The following is a 13,820-nucleotide window of genomic DNA, read 5'->3' on the forward strand; positions in this document are numbered from 1 at the left end:
GTTTGGGCACGAGGCTGCTTAATCAGTTCTGAGGGATAGCTGGGCTATCGTGCATAAGGAACAGCACTGTTTGCATACTGATGCTCGTTTGAAGGGATGTGCTCCACGTAGACTCATTCAGGCTCTCTTGGAGCCTGGAGCTGGTATGAGAAGCAGGCAGTCTCAAGTGGCACCTGTGTTGAGACCCTAGATGTCCAGGCAGAAGTCTGACACCTTGTTCTTCTGCAGGAAGACTCTGGAGCCTCAGGGGAAGGTGGGGAGTTTGTCTTTCTGGCCATAAAACAGTGTCACCCTGCTGATAGAGGAGCTGATACTGACTTTGAGAGAGTTCCAGGGCTGACTGCTCAGATGTACTTTCTGGGACATGAAGAAGGGGCTGGCAGGTCTGGGCTGGGGCCAAGAACAGTGTTGGAACACACTAAGCCAGAGAGAGACTTTTAAGTAACTGGAGAGGTTATGGGGTCTCAGCCAGGATGTAGGGAATCCAGGCAGGGGTGAGGGACAGCACTGACCTCCTGAATAAAGGCAGTATCAGCAGTCATTGTGTCCCCGTCAGAAACCCGCCTGGTAGAGCGCAGTTGCAATGCTACCTAGTGACCTCATGTGTGGGCAGGAAGAAAGCCAGGAAGGGCATAACCAGCCTGAGCAGAAACACTGACACTATGTTAGCTTCATTTTCAGGTAGGCTCTCTTCAAGTGGTGGCAAAGATGAACAGCTGGAGTGCCAAGTTCATATCCCACCAGCTTTGTTACCAACGTGGGAAGACTTCTCCTCTTTCCCAAGAGGACCAGTGAAAGTTCCAAAGCTGATGCTCGTCGGCCCAGCTTTGTAGTATGACTGTGACCTTGACTGGCCAGGCCTGGGGGATAGGTAACTACTTTCAAACCATTGGACTGAGACTGGGGGAGAAGTGATTCCCCAAGAAAACCTGATTCCTATCATTCAAGAGGAGAGTGTGAGTGCTGAGCAGCAAAAACCTCACATTTCCACACGTCCTGACTTAGAAATATGTGATTGGGTATAAGTCAAAGCCAGAACCTAAATAAAGAACCAGTCACCTAAGGTCTTCATGCAGCTGCCAATGTTCCTAGAAAGTGAAGGGGTTTCCCCTGGGCCTGTTCTAGAATATTTCTTAAGATAAAGTATGCTCAAGCATTCGGCTCTGGAAAAGTAACCACGTCATTAACAAGCATATGGCCTGGAAGCTGGGGGAAGGGCAGGCAGGAGCCTGAGAGAGAAAGCTCACGTCCTTCCAGCAATAGGCAGTATTACTTAGCATAAAGGAGGAAATGAAGCAAGACTGACATCATGATGTGGGGGATTTTTTTTTGTTTATTTTTTGCCAAAGGAAAAAACAAAAGCTGTAGCGTCTGCATTAATATACAGCCTCATGAGATTCCAAGTAATTTCTGTTACTGTGATATTTTTAGGGGACAGTGACCTTCTTGATTCCTTATCATTTTCTAAGTTGTGAGTTAATCTAATCTGGCAACAGATTCGTCCCCATCAGGTAAAGTTCCTCTCATTCTTCAGTGGTACTTCTTCAAAGAATCTTTCCAGATTTATGTAAGGAAAGATCCTTTTTCTCTCTTCATCAGCATCTCTGCTTTGGGACATACCACTATGGTAGCACTTGCCGTGTGCCACAGTGATTTTTCACTTGGCCGAGAGGCTCTGTCAGGTAGGAGCTGTGAGATTTGAGGTGCAGCATTTGACTTCTCTGAAACACAAACTGGGACAACACTTCCTTCCACACAGGGTTGCTGCCAGAATTAAATCAGCCGATGCATGACTAACACTTAGCATGCTATCTGGCATGCAGCGGGAGCTTGGAAATATTAGCAGGTAGCATTTTAGTGTTTATTCTCATTTATTATTTTTTAAGATTTTATTTGAGAGAGAGAGAGAGAACATGAGCAGGGCGAGGGGTAGAGGGAACAGACTCCCCGCTGAGCAGAGAGCCCAACGTGGGGATCAATCCCAGGACCCCAGAATCATGACCTGAGCCAAAGGCAGACGCTTAACTGGCTGAGCCACCCAGGCACCCCTATTCTCATTCTATATAAGTGGAAAGGAAAAAAGAAAGAGAAAGGATAGGGGCATAAAGGAAGAGAAGAAGAGATGGAGGGAAAAGGAGGGAAGAGGGAAATATGGGAAGAGCTAAGAAGTAGCAATGCCAGGTTTGTCTGGAAGTAACAGCCATGTAGCCAGAACTGGCCTATTCGGCTAGGCAGGATCTTAATGTTTTGGAGATGAGGAAATGGAGGGACCAAGAAAGGTGAAGGAGCGTGTTTAAAACCACGGCCTTGGCAGAAGTGGGGCTGGAATTTGCAACGATGTGGATGGACCTAGAGGGTATTATGATAAGTGAAATAAATCAATCAGAGAAAGACAAGTATCATATGATCTCACTGCTATGAGGAATTTGAGAAACAAGACAGAGGATCATAGGGGAAGGGAGGGAAAAATGAAACAAGATGAAACCGGAGAGGGAGACAAACCATAAGAGACTCTTAATCTCAGGAAATAAACTGAGGGTAGCTGGAGTGGAGGGGGGTGGGAGGGATGGGGTGGCTGGGTGATGGACATTGGGGAGGGTATGTGCTATGGTGAGCGCTGTGAATTGTGTAAGACTGATGAATCACAGACCTGTACTACCGAAACAATTAATACATTATATGTTAATAAAAAATAAAAAAACAAAAAAAATGCATATAAATCAAAAAGGAAGGAAAAAAAAAAAGAAGTGGGCTGGAATCCAGGCTTTCCTGGGGCTACTCCTCACAGTCCCTGCTGTCCCTTGGGTTAGCCTTTTATCATCTCCATTCTCCTTAGTCAGTGCCCGGGCATCCACACGGCTTGATAAAGCTTAGCTGACCTCTGCCACCAGGAGAATAGGTCATTTCCTGTCCACCCTCAGGAGGGAGACTGAAGAGAACATAGGTACGTGGTGGGAATTCAGTGGTATCTGTATCTTCAGTGTCTCTCCTGTGAAAACCAGAAGACAACCGTTAAGGAGTAACATAGTCCTGGTCTTAATCCAGTAGGTACTGTGGGATCAAACCCTACTGCAACCATACTGAGGAGCCTTGACTCTAGATGTAAGCAGTGGGGCAGTGAAAGGAGAATAGTATATATCCTTCTTGAACACAGGTTTGGACTCAACTGCCTACAAGGATTACTGCCTTCCTTAGGAAATGGGCATGCATTTAGCTGATCCTAAGAGCCAAAAACAGAGCATCTGCAGCTCATCCTGGACAGAGTATCAGAAAAGAAACCCATCGGGGCGCCTCGGTGGCTCAGTCGTTTAGCGTCTGCCTTCAGCTCAGGTCATGATCCCAGGGTCCTGGAATCGAGCCCCTCATTGGGCTCCCTGCTCCGCAGGAAGCCTGCTTCTCCCTCTCCCACTCCCCCTGCTTGTGTTCCCTCTCCCGCTGTATCTCTCTCTGTCAAATGAATAAATAAAATCTTAAAAAAGAAAAGAAACCCATCCCTGTGTGAGTGGATTTGGTTCCTCAGAAACTAATGAATTAATAGGAAGACTCAAAGGGGAAGCATGAAAGGGGATGTAGGAATGAACTTGAGATAGGAGAGCCACATTGAGCATTGTAATGTCTGTAATATGCTTAGAACGTTTCATCACAGGCAGTGTGTTCTCATGTATGTATTCCAGAGTTATGAGATAGCCAAGATACTGTCGTTTGTCCTAATTGAGAATTTCCATTCTAGGGTGGAAAGCCAGCCTTCTAATTAGGAAACCTGTGCCCAGAAACAGCTACTGCAAAAGCTTTGATGATCTTTATCTCTGACCAGCAGCAGAAGCTTTACCAGTTGGCATAATTAATGTTAGAAATAGGTTTCTGTTAAAAAAAGAAAAAGAAATAGGTTTTTGTTGATGCAACTGGTGGCTTTTCAATTAGCATAATGGATCTACTAATGCAGTTTCATTAGTGAGATTGCTAGTGATAAAGATATGTGGATTTTAGAGTAGCTCCCTGCCCTTGCTTGAAAAGAGTATAAAAACTAGGCAGTCCTGTAGCTCTTAGTGATGCAATCCTGCATCCAGAGTTGAATTCTGAAGATTCTAGTCGCTTGGTGCTTATAAGATTAATTGAATTCTGGGGCGCCTGGGTGGCTCAGTCGGTTAAGCGTCTGCCTTCGGCTCAGGTCACGATCCCAGGGTCCTGGGATCGAGACCCGCGTCGGGCTCCCTGCTTGGTGGGGAGTCTGCCTCTCCCTCTGCCTCTCCCCCGGCTTGTGTGCTCTCTCTCTCTCTCTCCCCCACTCTCTCTCTCAAGCAAGTAAATAAAATCTTAAAAAAAAAAAAATTAATTGGATTCTGCTCCTAGAATATTTTCATGCTTTTCTGAAACAATGATGTGATGTCAGAGGCTGTAGCAGCCATGCCTTAACCATGAAGGACAAAAGCTAATATTTTGAGTGTATTAATTATCCAATACCGCTCCATCAAAGGGAGGTATATACAAAATGACTTCCAAAGACCAAAGGGGCCATAAGACTGAAGAATAAGGCTGACAAGTACAGCTTGACAAGAAATGATTTATTAAAGGGACTTACATGTCTTGGGTGGTGGCAAGAGAAGACCTCTGCAATCTCCTCCTGTAAGATCTGTCTTTGACCTGTTTTCATAGCCTTAGAGGCTGGGAGACCACCCAGGAGGAGAATGTTTGAGAATCACAGTCATATCTCCAGTGCAGATCAAGGATGTTATGCTCCAAGAGTGTACTTAAGGGTGTGGTTAAACAAAAAGGAAGAATGGTGGTGGTGGTGGTGGGGGGGTTGCTCAAAGAAGGCTTCAGGTCACAGAGGGGTTATCATGGCGGATTTGTCCAAGATGGCATCAATCTGGTTCACATAAATACTCCCTAATAAATTACCCCAAAACTTAGTGGCTTAAAAACTACAAAAATCTCCCATAGTTTCTGTGAGCTAGGAATTTGGGAAAGGTTCTGGTTTAGGAGTTTCTCAAAAGGTAACAAGAACGTGTTGGCTGGAGGTGTAATTATTTGAATACGTTTTGTTTGAATTTGAATTGTTTGACTGCAGCTGGAGGACCCACTTCCAAGATGGCACTCACATGGCTGGCAAATTGGTACTGCCTGCTAGAGGGAGGGCTCAGTTCCACTCCATGTCAGCTTCTCCATGTGGCATGAGCTTCCTCACAACGTGTTGTCAGGGTTCCCAGGGAAGCATCCTGAAAGAGAAAGCCAAGTGGAAGCTGTGTCCTTTCTGTAATCTGGCATCACCTAGAATCACTTCCACCTTACTCTGTTGATTGGGTTCAACAGTCTACGACCCCTACCTAGATTTGAGAGGAGAGAACATAGACCCCACCTCTTATGGGAGGAGCATCAGTCACATTGTATGAAGAGCATGTGGTGTGGAAGAAATATATAGGAGTGGCTATCTTTTGGAAATATAATCTGCCACACTGTCCTAGTGTGCTTGAGCTGCCATAACAGATACCATAGCCTGAGTGGCTCCCACAACCAATATTTCTTTCTCACAGTTCTGGAGGCTAGAGATCCCAAATCGTGCTAGCATGATCAGGTTCTCGGTGAGGGCTCTCTTTTTGGTCGTCTTCGTATGGTCTTTTCTTGGTACGTACACATGGAAAGAAAGACCCCTGTCTCTTCCTCTTTTTTATAATGGCATTAATCCCATATGAGGGCCTCACCCTCACCACCTAATCTAATCCCAATAACCTCCCAAAAGCCTCACTTCCAAATACCGTGGCATTGGGGGTTAGTGTTTCAACGTAAGAACTTTGGGGGAAGGGCACAAACATTCAGTCCATAACATACATTATGTAAAGGTGGTAAAGAGAAAGTAGAGAAAACATCTAGGTCTTCGATACCATCATTGTGCTTCTGAAATAATCAACTTTGGAAACACTTCAGGTTATCTTATTTCATAAGAGTACATTTTCTTTATTGATTTATTTGGGTATTCTATTATTGTAGCTAAAAGTGTTTCACTTGGTATAAAAGCTACAGCAAAAGACTGGGTTCAAATTTTCCCAGGGCTACTTAGATGATATTACTTCAACCAGAGCATTTAATCCCATCCATTTATTCAATCAGAGCATTTAATCCCATCCGTTTAATCCCATCCATTTATTCAGTCCCATCCATTTGTTTATCAGTGGCCTTCAGTGTGCCAACCAGGTACCGTTTAAGACACCAGGGATGCAATAGTGAGTAAAACAGACAGAAACCCCTGTCGTCATGTAGCTAACACTCTACTATGTGTTCTGTGATCTCTCTCTGTGTGTGGGTGGTGGTAGGGTGGATGGCAAGTGAGAAGCCAGATAAATAATTAAAATGATGTGAGTGGTAAGGCGGGCTGTGGAGAAAAATGAAGCAGGGAGGGAGGATAACGTGGCTGGGGATATCCTCATGCAAAAGGTGACAGTGAGTAAAGCCTTGAGGGAAGTAAGGGAGAGAACCATGTGCAAAGGCCCAGCTGGGGACAGACCTGTGTGTCTGGGGAGCATGAGGGAGGTCAGTGGATCTGGGGACTGAAAATAGTAGGAAAGGAGGACAGAAAGCTTGTGGGAGGTGGGAGGAAATTGTAGAGTGACATGGGAAGTCATCTGAGCTTTGGATTAGAGTTCATGTGATCTAACTTATATTTAATAGGATCACTTTGGCTGCTATGTTGAGAATTAGATGGAAGAGGGGCAAGGGTGGAAGCAGGGAGGCCAGGTGGGAAGCTACTGGAATAACTCCTATGAGGAACAGTTGGCGAAAGATTGGCAGCAATGAAGGTGCAGGAAGAGCTCAGATCCTGGGTATGTTTTGTGAGCATTTCCTGACAGATTGGAAGTGGGGGATGGGAGAAAGAGAGGTGGCAAGGATGACCCCAAGGTTCAGGCCTGAGCAATGCTACCAATAGTGTTTCAGGTTTCTATTGCTGCAAAACCAGTCATTACACCACATACATACAATTAGTGGTGCAAACAACAGCAAGTTGTTTTGCTCATAAAGCTGCCGTTTGGGCAGGGCTCTGAGGAAACAGCTTGCCTCTCTGCTCACTCAATGTTAGCAAGACAGCTCCAGTGTTGGGAGCTAGCTTCATCTGAGGGTTTGCTCACTCATATATGTGGTGGTTGATGCTGATTGTTGGCTAAGGTTGGGTCACCTAGATGTGGCCTTTCCACATGGCTGCTTGGCTTCTTCACACCATGGTGGCTGGTTCCAAGGTTCCAACGGTGAGTGGCCTCAGAAAGAGAGAAAGCCAAGGAGAACCTGTACCAAAACTCCTTCTTCCTCAAAGTATTTTTTTTTTATTTTAATTCCGGTATAATTAACACACAGTGTTATATTAGCTTCAGTTGTACAATATAGTGGTTCAGCACTTCTGTACATTACTCAGTGCTCATCATGATAAGTGTACTCACCTATTTTCATCCATCCCCCCACCCACCTCCCCTATGATAACCCCCAGCTTGTCCACTATAGTAAAGATTTTTGTCTTTTTTTGTTTTGTTTCTTTTTTTGAGGGGGAGGGATTCCAGCTCTTTCTATTTTTCCCCTTTTACACAAAACAAAGAAGAAATAATACAAGATTAAAACTGCAAAAGTAGTTAATTGGTAGAACACATATACACAAAAAAATCCAGATAGCAAGATAGGCTTATCTACAATGAGGAAACACATGTAAAAATCAAGGTAGTTTGTAGTTTTCATATGAAACATTAAAAAAACCAAATCAAACATTTGCTACAATGGGTGCCACTGTTCACAGTAATATTGAAGGTGAGAAGACAATACTTATTTAGGGACAGATATACCACAAGATCCAGCATCAGTGCAATAAATTCACAAAACTATATTACAGCTAATTAATCAGAGTTTAAGAACTGTTCCCAAATGTCACATTTTCGGCCCTCAGAGGTTCATTCTTACAGATTCCAGCTATTCTAAATTTCTAGCTACCGAGAGGGAGAATGATTCTAAGGCACTTTCCAAGCAGTTACAAAATCTCTGTAGACCAGAGGCCATCTGTCATCGCCAAAAGTCTTCTCTCCCCAGCAGCCCTTGCACTCTTCAGAGAGAGAGAGAGAGATCTAGGGAAAAAGTCAGATGCCAGCATAAACACCACTGTGCCAAATCTCTGGGGACCAAAGCAGCCAGCAGTTACCCTCAAATGAGAATCTTGAGGCTTACCTTTCAAGGCTTAGTCTGATCTCGAAAATTTAGTAGGCTAAGATTATTTTCTACTGAAACGAATCTTAGACTAAGTATAGGAAGACTTCTGTCCTTTTATTGGCTGGTGTTGGAGTGAAGGTCATAGACCTGAGTCTTAACCTATAGTAGTAGTCAGCTGAAAACCTGAAATTAAAAATATGCTAAAAATCCTAAACACAAACTTCTGGAAGCCTGCTGTTTAAAAACCTCTAAGGAACTAACTTGAAGTCTAAGAGCAAGGAGAGACGAGCTCGAAGCTTGTCATATTCCCCTTTTGGGAGGGAAGATCAATGTTTCTTACAAATCACTAAGTTTTGCACAAGGCAGAAACCAACACATACTAGGGCATGGAATTGGTTTCATTTTATTCCAGAGGATTCTTCTCCCACAGTATAGAAACAGCATGAGGAATGAATCTTAATTGGTCTCTTCATCTTTGTCAACTTGGTCTCTGTATTCATGAAGCCAGGCAGTTCAAGCAGACTGTGGAAGCAGACAGTAGAACCAGCTTCCTGTAGCCACAGACCTCTAGCTTGGATCTAGCTCAAGCAAAGATCAACTGGAACAATTATCCAAAGTCACAGTTAACTGTACTAAAAGGTGAAGCTCACCACTATATTATTTTAAAGGAAGTTGCCTAAAAGTAAGAATTCAATTAACCTGGGTGAGAAAAATCAAAACAAGTCATACTCACGAATGAGTTGTCCATATGAAGCCAACTGATGAGAATGCATCTAGCTACATGTCACATGAAGACCCTATGCATAAAGCCTTACTTGGCAAGTCTGAATTTCTACCAACTAAGGGCAGAAAGAGGGAGAACAAAGAGCTACTTCTGTAACATTTTAGTGTCCAGACAGCGTAATAAAACTGTTCCCAAGGACAATGTATATGCCATTCATTACACCGAATAAAGCAGATGCATTATTCATTTTTTTTTTCTTTTTGTTTAAGAAGCTTATTTATCTCCCTTTTGGCCATTCCAATGTACTTCAAAGTGATTCCATGCTGGTTTAATCCCGGAAACAACAGTAAGAAAATCACTATCAGGTAGGTGAGCAGCCAGTTTTGGACTTGCTGTCCCACCCAAGCAACCGCAGCAAGAGAAACGATCATGATCAGGAAGTACATTTTAGGCTTTTCCTCCCTTAGAATAAAGAGGCGTTTCCACCAGCCCACAGCTCTGTGTTGAGTTTTTACCAGATTGCTACAAATTTCATGGAATTTTTGCTGTTGCTCAGTGGTCCATTTACTGGAGCCAAAAATTCTAGGAGCTAGAATGGGAACAAGGTAGTCAGCCAAGCACAAAAACCTAACAAAACAGGAAACACGGGACAGAACAGATGGATCCAGATAGTAGATAGTCAGAAACACCCAAGAAACCACACCCATGACGGCAGGTGGAAACCAGGCTCTTTCCCATCTGAGGACTTTATCAGCCATCAGCATCACTTCTCCCCATCCCTGAGGCTGTTCTTCCAGACTTGCAGTCTCTGCAGCCAGCAGGTTGGTGCTGCGATTTTCTCCCTCTGCCATCGTCCCGGAGGTGCTGCCTTAGCTGACGCAAGCCGCCCCCCAAACAAGCTTTCCACTGAGACCCACACAGCGACCCTCGTGCCTTGTTTTGTTTCTTAAATTCCACATATGAGTAAAATCATATGGTATTTGTCCTTGACTGACTTATTTCACTTAGCATTATACTCTCTAGGTCCACCCATGTTGTTGCAAATGGCAAGATTTCATTCTTTTTATGGTTGAATAATATTCCATTGTATATATGTACCCCCCTTCTTTATCCATTCATCTGTAGATATTTGGGCTGCTTCCATAATTTGGATAATATAAATAATGCTGCAATAAACATAGGGGTACATGCATCTTTTTGAATTAGTGTTCTTGTATTCTTTGGGTAAATACCCAGTAATAGAATTACTAAATCATAGGGTAGTTCTAATTTTAATTTTTTGAGGAACCTCCATACTGTCTTCCACAGTGGCTGCACCAGTTTGCATTCCCACCAACAGTGCACAAAAGTTCCTTTTTCTCCACATCCTTGCCAACACTTGTTGTTTCTTGGGTTTTTTTATTTTAGCCATTCTGACAGGTGTGAGGTGATCTCTCACTGTGGCTTTGATTTGAATTTCCCTGATGATGTGTGATGTTGAGCATCTTTTCATGTGTCTGTTCGCCATCTGGATGTCTTCTTTGGAGAAATGCCTGTTCATGTCTTCTGCCCATTTTTTAGTTGGGTTATTTGTTTTTTTGGTGTTGAGTTGTATAAGTTCTTTATATAGTTTGGATACTAACTCCTAAATGATTAAGATATGTGATTTGCAAGCATCTTCCATTCAGTGGGCTTTTAGTTTTGTTGATTGTTTCCTTTGTTATGCAGAAGCTTTTATTTTGATGTAATCCCAATAGTTTATTTTTGCTTTTGTTTCCGTTGCTTCTTGAGACATATCTAGAAAAATGTTGTTATGGCAACAGAGAAATTATTGCTTGTGCTCTCATCTAGAATTTTTATGGTTTCAGGCCTCACATTTAGGCCTTTAATCCATTTTGAGTTTGTTTTTTGTGTATGGTGTAAGAAAGTGGTCCAGTTTCATTCTTCTGCATGTAGCTGTCTAGTTTTCCCAGCCCCATTTGTTGAAGAGACCATCTTCTTCCTGTGCATATTCTTGCCTCCTTTGCCAAAGATTAGTTGATCATATAATCGTAGGTTTATCTCTGGGTTCTCTATTCTGTTCTATTGATCTATGTGTCTATTTTTGCGCCATTACCATATTGTTTTGATTACTATGGCTTTGTAGTATATATTGAAATCTGGGATTGTAATACCTCCAGGTTTGTTCTTATTTTTCAAGATTGATTTGGCTATTTGGGATCTTTTGTATTCCATACAAATCTTAGGATTATGTGTCTAGTTCTGTGAAAAATGTTGTTGGTATTTTGTGTATCAAACTTTTGACATCACCGTGGGAGTCTTGTGGCACTTCTCATACTTGGTATGCATCCAGGCAGTTACAAAGTTCTGCCAAAAGTGGAAGAGAGGGAAATAGACTCCATCTCTTCATGGGGGAATGGCAAGAGCATATGAGAGTGAATATATTGTTGTGGGATTTTTGAAAAATAAAATCTGCCGCAGATGGAATGGCTATTTACTGACACGAAGAAAACTAGAGAAGGAGAAGGTTAGAGTGGGGTGAGATCAGAATCTGGTATCAGGAGTTTGAGATAATTTTGACATGCCCCTTGGACTTTCAAATGGAGAAGACAAGCAGGCAGGTGGATATGTGAATTTAGAGGTCAGAAAGTACCATCTGTGTCTAGTCAATATTTAAGATCAGAAAGGCAGATAATATGACCAAGGAAGTGAGTGTAGATAGAAAAGAATGTGATCTAAGCATTGAGTTCTGGGGCACCCTGACATTTAGCAGTAAGGGGAATGTGGGGATAAGGAGAGGCAGGGAGATGGTTTGGTGCCCTGGAAGCCAGGTGAGAAAGGTATTGAAGGAGGCAGTGGGCCATTGTTTTCAAAGTCTTGTAGTTTATGATTCTGTGATGGTAAACACCTGAACAGGTATTAGTATTCCTCCTTCAGGCTGTTAGGCTCTGTCAATCCAAATTCTTCTCTCCTCTGCTGGACCAGAAGCTTCTGGAGGGCAAGGTTATTAGCTGTAGTCACTTTTCAACCCTCTAAGGAACTATCATAGTGTTCCCCACACAGTCGATACTCAATAAGTGAGAGTAAACAGAAATTGGCAACAAAGAGAGACCCTAAGATTTCAAATCCCTTAAAAGGGCAGTTATAAGCTTGATGAAACAGTCAATTCTCATTATTTGTGTTAGTTATGTTCCATAAAGTTTCTGTGAACACTGAATCAGTAAACACTGAACCATCATCCCTAGTGGAAACAGATTCCCGCGAACTTCTGGTCACAGCAGTTTCCTCTGCCCATTAATACATAACTTTGTTTTATGTATGTTTCTGTTTAAGGCACCTTATTAGATGCTGTTGATTCATTAACATTGAACTCACGACCAACAGCACTGTAACTCAGGCCTGCCCGGAGCTTGTCTAACACGTGTCCTCTCTCCATCGGGCCCCTTCCCGCCAGCACGTCAACACATGCTTGGGAGTAACTCTAAACCATGAAATCACCAACAAAAGACACCAAAACGTGAAAAACATGGGGCACCTGGTGGTTCGGTAGGTTAAGCGTCTACTTTCAGCTTGGGTCCTGACCCCAGGGTCCTGGGATCGAGTCCTGCATCGGGCTCTCTGCACAGTGGGGAGCCTGCTTCTCCCTCTCCTGCTACCCCTGCTTGTGCACATGCACTCTCTCTCTCTCTAATAAATAAAACCTTAAAAAAAAACCTTGAAAAATGTGACACTAAATAGACTGTGAAAAGGATGTTTGTAGAAAGAATGGAAAGTAGAGCGTCCCCTTGTTCAAACTCGGCTGCCTTGCTCGGACTGCAGCTAGAAGGGAGTGCATTCAGTGCTTCAACTTTTTGCTGTCTCTCATGACCACAGAAGGACCGGGAGTATTGATTTGGGGATAACAGATACATTTTAGCCAGTAGGCACATTTGCAAAGATGGAATCTGTGAATCAAGAGGATGACTGGATCTCATTTGCCTTAAACTGAAGGTAAAGATGCCAAAGAACAAGGGTTTTATAGCTTTTTCTCTGTACATCCATTTGGAAGGGGTCCTAACTTCTGTATATTTTAACTTTCAAGATATTGTTACTACTTTGGGGCTTAACGTCTTGCAAAAGAACTCAAATTATAGTTTGTTTTGACCTCATTCACTTGAAAATGGCTTTACATTTTTGAGTCTATTCACTTTGGTCAGCAGGTTCTTCCTACAGTCCCATAGAGTGGATGGTCTGAGGAAGTTTTTCTCTTCAGGCACTAAGGTCATTGAACAGAGTAAGTTGGCATACTCATTTAACATTCTTGGGGGAAGACAGGCACCTACAGAGAGAGACTGTGTTGCAGGCTCTAACTTTGCTGTGGGTCAGAGCCAAGTCCATCTAGAATCCCACCATAGTACAAAGGTGTTTGCCTGGGTAGGCTTTCAATACTGTGTCAGTGTCAATTTGCAGAAGTTCCCTGGAACACTCAAAAGCCCAAGAATGTGCCAGGGAGTTGAAAGTTGGGAAAAGTACAAACTAAATAGTATTTACAGGGATTGAGCCCCAGATAGTACCAGCGCTCCCAGGACAGATAACCACCTCTCTCCCTGCTGCGAGCTTTCCAGGAAAGAAAAGTCAGATTTGGTTTTAAGGGAGAAAATATCTTGCTCTTTTGGGTTTATGATATTTATTTATTTTTTTCTCTTGGTTTTAATAAGCAATTTCCTAAATAGCTAAATTTAACAAGAAAATGAAAAAGAGAATGAACAGAAATGTGAACTCCAAAATCCTTTAAAAAATGCCCTTATAATTTTCCATGGAACAATTTTTTGTATAGTTAAGGAAGAGCAACTTCATCACCTTTTCTGGCATCCTCAAACCATTTGGTTGCTAATTCCCAAAAAAGTTATTTAGCTCATTGAAGAGTAACGTGGCTGCCTGATGAAATGCCCACTGGCTGCTT

At 42.9% G+C, this 13,820-nt stretch overlaps 1 protein-coding gene and 2 long non-coding RNA genes across 7 annotated transcripts in view; 1 reads left to right on the top strand and 2 right to left on the bottom strand.

Annotated features, from left to right (window-relative positions):
* Window positions 1-13,820, top strand: part of LOC135364145 (uncharacterized) — an 81,770-nt gene that overhangs the window by 23,410 nt on the left and 44,540 nt on the right. The window lies entirely within an intron of this gene.
* The window catches only part of LOC123859367 (uncharacterized), a 107,456-nt gene continuing 96,300 nt past the window's right edge, over window positions 2,665-13,820 (bottom strand). For 3 of the 5 annotated variants that reach the window (XR_010410825.1, XR_010410826.1, XR_010410828.1), the window contains exon 6: window positions 4,550-5,216. This is a non-coding gene — a long non-coding RNA (uncharacterized LOC123859367). Of the gene's footprint in view, window positions 2,990-4,549; window positions 5,217-13,820 lie in introns of those variants that run through there. The other 2 variants (XR_006794445.3, XR_010410827.1) reach the window with 1 other exon arrangement.
* LOC123859365 (ADP-ribosylation factor-like protein 6-interacting protein 1) lies at window positions 8,143-11,562 on the bottom strand. The gene has a single exon (XM_054512732.2). It carries the CDS (start codon window positions 9,748-9,750, stop codon window positions 9,139-9,141), a length of 612 nt encoding a protein of 203 aa, XP_054368707.1. The 5' UTR covers window positions 9,751-11,562; the 3' UTR covers window positions 8,143-9,138.

This window comes from Mirounga angustirostris, unplaced genomic scaffold (genome assembly GCF_029215605.1).
Source record: "Mirounga angustirostris isolate CCGP_5_RB_7025 unplaced genomic scaffold, mMirAng1.0.hap1 SCAF_4, whole genome shotgun sequence".
NCBI lineage: Eukaryota > Metazoa > Chordata > Mammalia > Carnivora > Phocidae > Mirounga > Mirounga angustirostris.